The sequence below is a fragment of the Anguilla rostrata genome, chromosome 17 (assembly GCF_018555375.3).
Source record: "Anguilla rostrata isolate EN2019 chromosome 17, ASM1855537v3, whole genome shotgun sequence".
Classification (NCBI taxonomy): Eukaryota; Metazoa; Chordata; class Actinopteri; order Anguilliformes; family Anguillidae; genus Anguilla; species Anguilla rostrata.
Genome location: NC_057949.1, coordinates 18,993,195 through 18,999,194, shown reverse-complemented (window position 1 = coordinate 18,999,194; position 6,000 = coordinate 18,993,195). Strand labels below are relative to the sequence as shown.

General features: G+C 59.7%; 1 protein-coding gene across 18 annotated transcripts in view; it reads right to left on the bottom strand.

Moving 5' to 3' along the window:
* Positions 1 to 334: 334 nt before the first annotated feature.
* The window catches only part of ep300b (E1A binding protein p300 b), a 41,384-nt gene continuing 35,718 nt past the window's right edge, over positions 335 to 6,000 (bottom strand). For all 18 annotated transcript variants that reach the window (XM_064315825.1, XM_064315829.1, XM_064315832.1 and 15 more), the window contains 3 exons: positions 5,765 to 5,926; positions 5,164 to 5,445; positions 335 to 4,565 (listed from right to left, as the gene is read on the bottom strand). In XM_064315825.1, coding sequence (XP_064171895.1) covers positions 1,449 to 4,565; positions 5,164 to 5,445; positions 5,765 to 5,926 — 3,561 coding nt within the window. In that variant the 3' untranslated portion in view covers positions 335 to 1,448. The remainder of the gene's footprint in view (positions 4,566 to 5,163; positions 5,446 to 5,764; positions 5,927 to 6,000) is intronic.

Below are 6,000 nucleotides of genomic sequence, written 5' to 3'. Positions count from 1 at the left end.
TCAGAAACTCAAAAGACCCTTGGAAACACACGTTTCCAAATCCAGGCTGTGTCAATCTGAAAAGCCTGTACGACTCAGTTTTTTAATATTTCCATTTTATTATAAAAAAAACAGTATTTAAGTCCACAGTTTTGTGTTTTCTTTGTACAGTAAAAAATATTAAATTAAAATCCCAAAGTTCTGAGCACAGAGAGAAATCAAGAGGCAGGGGGCGGGGGTATGTGGAGGGGAACTGGTTCTTCGGAGGAGGCTGGGGGGGGGTGGGGGAGTCGGCTTGTTTAGGGTTCTGTGCTGGGTCTGAGTCCAGAGGGAGCAGCAAGAGTTTTTTTTGGGGGGGGGGGGGGGGGGGTAACAATGGCTGTACACCCCGGTCCTCCATCTCTCCCCCCCCACCCCGTTTTCAGTTCTCTTCAATACAGTCCACTGCAGGAGTTCACCCCCTGAGTTCCAGAACATTCCAATTCCCATTCCATAATATTGTTGGCCTGCCTTAATGAAGCCAACTCCACAATCTTACAATTAGCACAATCTCACAGCACATGGCTACTCTGACCACCCACCCCCACCTCCCCAACCAATAAATAAGTGTCAAATACATGGAGTGCACATGCACGCACACATGTGCACACTCGAGCTCTGAGGGTGTATGCATGTGTGTGCGTGTTTGTGGAGGGGGGGGGGGGGGGGAATCACCTCTGTCCAATGGCTTGCCATTTCCAATGTGGCACAAAAATGAAAAATTCATCAGCCACAGAAACCTGCATCAGCTTTCCCTCCAACACTATGTTTTAAAGTTTATTTGATACTCCCGCAACCAGCATTAGAAATGTAAAATTCAACTAACCGTGCCCACCCCCCATTCCAACAGTCATTAACAAAAATATACTCTTTGAATTGTAGCAGTCTCAAAGTACATATACCAACAAACTGTCAAAAAATAAAATAACAGCAAACCCAAACTTTAAAGGAAGATATGCTGTGATGTTTGGATTAAAAAAAAATAACAAATCCACATCACACTGCGAAATAAAAATAAAAAAAGATACAAGAGACTGGCTTACGGAGGAAAGAATTACAATAAAAAAGTCCATTGCATTAAATCATTTTGCTCTTTAATTTTTCCACCACTTTAAAATCTTAAAAATATCTCTTAAAAAAGGCAAATACTTCCCCCAACCCCAAAAATATTACCTGTGTCTTATTCTCTGAAGGAGAAAGACAAACTATCCCCTTTTGTACACAATTAGCAAAAAAAATATATTAACAGCAATAACTTACCATTCATTTATTTTATTCATTCACTGACTTGTTGATTTATTGTAGCATCTCCCATAGGAAGTTCAGTTCATTTATATTGGAAAAAAATATTAAATAATATTAATAACAATAATAATAAAAAAATCCTAACACTGTCCCCGGCGCCTGGGTTTCTTGAATGTACTGCAATGCTACATGATGTTTAAGGTACTGTGATTAATGTTCGCTGCGAGGTCCTGGCCGTTTCCGGACAACATGTCCGCCGGCCCGGGCGCATGCAGCCCCCCCATCCCGCCGAGCTGGGACAGCATGGCGTTCTGGTCGGCGCCGAAGGGGCCCGGGTCCATGGGGTTGTTGGGGTTGGGCTGCTGGGGGGGCTGCTGCTGGGGCGGGGGCACCACCATGCCGGGGTGGTGCGGAGGGGGGAGGTGGCCCGGGTGTGGGGAGCCCGTCTGAGTCTGGGGGGAGATGTGGTGGGGCGAGGGCTGGGGCTGCATGCGGGGGGAGGGGCTGGAGTGGGGCGGCTGGGACTGGGGCCGCGGGGAGGGCTGGGGGGAGCGCACCTGGCTGCTGAGGGAGGAGGGCAGCGGCTGCGCCCCCTGCAGGTGGGGGGACTGGGACATCTGCTGCTGCTGCTGCTGCTGCTGCGGGCTCATGGGGCTGCCGCCGTGGCCCGCCGGCGAGCCGCCGCCCAGGTGCTGCTGCTGCTGCTGCAGGATGCGCTGGTGCAGGGCCTGCTGGAGCATGGCCTGCGAGGACGTGGGCTGGGGGCCCGTCTGCTGCTGCTGCTGGGGGGGAGGCACTCCGCCCGCGCCCCCCGGCCCGCCGTCAGGCCCCTGCAGCCCCGCCATGGCGTTCTGCTGCTGCTGCTGCTGCTGCTGCTGCTGCTGCATCTGGAGGTGGTGCTGATGCTGCTGGAGCCTCATGGCGGCGGCCGCTGCCTGCTGCTGGGTCACGGGCCCCGGGTAGCCCTGGGGCGGCCCTGGCTGGTTCCCCTGCTGCGGGCCCCCGGGCTGGGGCTGGCCTGGCTGCTGGGGGCCCATGCCGGGCTGGCCCAGGTAGCCCGGCTGCTGCTGAGGGGGCTGGGGCTGCTGGAATTGGGTATGGTTGCTCATCTGCTGCTGCTGTTGCTGCTGCTGCTGCTGCTGTTGTTGTTGCTGCTGCTGCTGTTGATGCTGCAGGTGGCGCCTCATTAAGAGCTCTCTGAACTGCGGTGGGATGTTGGTCATTGTGGGGCCCTGCGCCTGCATGCCTCCCGGCTGCTGCTGCTGTTGCTGCTGCTGCTGAAGGGCTGCGACCTGCTGCGGCTGCAATCCTCCACCCAGCAGGGGGCGCTGTTGCATTTGCTGCGGCTGCTGCTGCTGCTGTTGCTGAAGCTGGGTCATCATCACTCCCTGGCCCAGGTGCAAGCCTGGAGCGCCTGCTCCAGGGTTCACGTTGACGGGCTGACCCCCGCCGCCCATGGGCCCCGGGACCCCACCGGGTCCAGCGGGCCCCCCGGGGGCCCCTGCCCCGCCCTTGTACTTGGAGGCGCGCTGCTTGATGAAGGCGGCCATGAGCTGCGGGCTGGAGCGCAGGATGTTGAGCACCTGCTGCTGCTGCTGGGGGGAGCTGGGCGAGCGAAGGGTGCGCAGGAGCTCCTGCAGCGCGGCCTGGGGGAGGTTCCCGCCCCCCGAGGCCCCGCCCACCCCCGCCACTGGCGCCATCATCCCCGGGTGCCCGGCCTGTGGCGGAAGCTGCTGCTGCTGCTGCTGCGGCGGCTGCTGCTGCTGCTGCCCCTGGGGAACCTGCGGCTGGCCGCCCACCATGCCCGGGTGGCTCATCTGCCCCATCATGGGGGCTCTCTGCTGGCCCGCCATCGCTGGGCTGCCCCACTGCTGCTGCTGGCCCTGCTGGGGGGGTGGGGGCTGGAGCTGGGGGCCTCCCTGCTGCTGGAGCTGCACCTGGCCGGGCATCTGGTTCTGGGGCCCAGCCTGCGGCTGCTGTTGCTGCTGCTGCTCTATGTGGGCCCTGGCGGCGGCCTGAGCCTGAGCCTGAGCCTGTGCCTGGGCCTGGGCCTGTGCCTGGGCCTGTGCCTGGGCCTGGGCCTGGGGGGTGAGCCCAGGGCCCCCCACCATCCCACCCCCAGGGTGACCGATACCCAGCTGGGCCTGGGGCTGCGGGGGCTGGTGGTGCGGGTGCTGGGGCTGCGGGGGCTGGTGGAGCGGGTGCTGGGGCATCATGCCGGCCGCCTGCCGCTGAAGGATCTGGACCTGGGCCATCTTCCTTTGGGTCTCCGCCACACGCTGGATCTTCATGGCGATCTCCACGGCGGCAGGGGGCGGGCCCGACGGGGGCTGCTGCTGCTGCTGGGGCTGCTGAGGCATGGGGGCAGGCTGCTGCTGGGGAGGCGTGGCTGGGCCGAGGCCCGGCTTGCCCTGGGACTGGGAGTGCGGGGAGGAGGCAGGGTGCCGGGGCGCGTAGGGGGGCAGGCTGTTGGCGTGCTGGAGCTGCTGGGCCGAGGGTGACTGGCCCTGGACCTGGGGCATCATGGGCTGCTGCTGCGGCGAGCTCATCATCCCCCCACCGGGGATCTGCTGGAGGTGGTGGTGCAGGTGGTGCTGAGGCATCCCGCCCTGCTGCGCCACCTGCTGCTGGAGCTGCGGCTGCGGCTGCTGCTGCTGCTGCTGCTGCTGCTGGGGCATGCCCACGCCACCCACCCCGGGCTGGGGCATGGGGGGCATGCTGGACTGGGTGGGAGTCTGGGGTGTGGGGGGCTGGGTGCCGCCCGACGTGGGTGTGCTGGGAGCTGTGGTGCCGTTGTTGCCTGGCGATGGCAGCCCCCCGCCCCCTCCCCCTCCCCCCGCTGTCACAGTGGGCCGCTGCATGCTGGCCATGCGCCTGCGCAGCATCTGCGCCTGTTGCAGCCGGTGCTGCAGCTGCTGCTGGCGCAGCTTGTGCTTGATGTTGAGGCAGAAGGGCACGGGGCACTTGTTCTCCTGGCAGTGCTTGGCGTGGTAGCAGCAGAGGGCGATGAGCTGCTTGCAGATGGGGCAGCCGCCGTTGGTCTTGCGCTTGCAGCCCTTGGTGTGCTGCACCACGCGCTTCATCTTCTGGCAGGACGGAAGGGAGCAGTTGGCGTTGCGGCACTGGCAGGCGTGCACCAGCGACTGGATGCAGCGCTGGATGCTGAGGCGGCGTGAGTCCCCAGGGCTCTGCGTGGCTGCTGCTGCCTGGCTGTTGCTCTCATCGTCCAGGCCCAGGCCCAGCTTCTCCATCTTGTGTTCGTGGCCCTTAGTGTTGTAGCAGGTGATGCAGAGGTCATAGTCCTGTGAGAGGAAATGTGGAGGAGGAAAGTGTTCAATAATTAAACTTCTGCTGCCACCTAAACTCCCACAATACCCATCACCCAACATCTTGCAACTCCAACAATTTCCCATTGCCCAACATCCTGCAACTCCCACAATTCCCCATCGCCCAACATCCTGCAACTCCCACAATTCCCCATCGCCCAACATCCTGCAACTCCCACAATTCCCCATCGCCCAACATCCTGCAACTCCCACAATTCCCCATCGCCCAACATCCTGCAACTCCCACAATTCCCCATCTCCCAACATCCTGCAACTCCCACAATTCCCCATCTCCCAACATCCTGCAACTCCAAAAAAAACCAATTCAGTTTTCATCTCACATGACAAAGAGCCTAAAAGTGAGTAGCTGACCCCGCTGACCTCAGCGTCCCTCACACCCTCCTCAATATCCTACTCCTTCCCATTGCGTTGTCCGACCTGCATCCCCCACCCACCATCCTCTTTATCTTGTGCACACTTCTGCCTGCTACCCGCCACCCCCCTTTCCTGCTTCTCAGGTTCCTCACGATCTACTCCATTTCCCTCGCTCAGGAGGCCCCTCCTCAGCCCTCACCTCGCAGACGGTGCAGTGGAAGCGCGTCTCCACGTGGTGCTTGCACTCGTTGCAGGTGTAGACGAAGCGGTCCTGGCTCTGGTTGTGCAGCTCCACCAGCATGCACATGGAGCTCCACTTGGCGCGTCGCAGCGAGGAGAACTCCAGGTGCTTGTCCCGCGCCAGCGTGAGGAAGGCGTCCCGCCCGTCCATCAGATCACACGCCATCAGGGGGTCCGGGTCCACGATGGGCGGGAGGGAGTTGGCGGTTGGGCCAGCGATCAGGCGAATAACGAAGAACACCTTTGGGAGGGACGGAACACAAGGCTGAAGAAACATCTTCGCACTCCCATGCAAAGGCTCTTTCAGCGAGCCATGCAAATGCATCTCCCTCAGATTAAAGCTCTCAGTTCTGCAACACCTGCATCCATGTTGTGAAGCAATAGGCAACGCTGTTCACTTTGGCACAGCCGATATGGTCGGAACAGGCGCAGCAAAAATAACGAATGCGCACAAACTCTTCATAAGAGTTCCTGTTAGGAAGCGGAAAGGGACACATCGAACTCCGATGAGCTTCACGGAAAGCCCAGAGAGAGCACAGGTGTGCCCGTCAGGCCTTTACCTCCTTGTGCTTCTCCATGGTGGCGTAGAGTTTCTGGGAGAGGTCGTTGGAGACGTTGGGCATCCCCGGCTTCTTCTTGTTGGCTCGGCTCAGGCTGCTCTTGTTCTTGCTCGTCTTTTTGCTGTTCTTCTTCTTGGCGTTTTTGCTGTCCCCTTTGGTAGCCTGCGGATGCAGAAGACAGACAGACAGACAGACGTTGAGTACAACCACTCCAGCTAACGCCAGAAAGGTTTCCC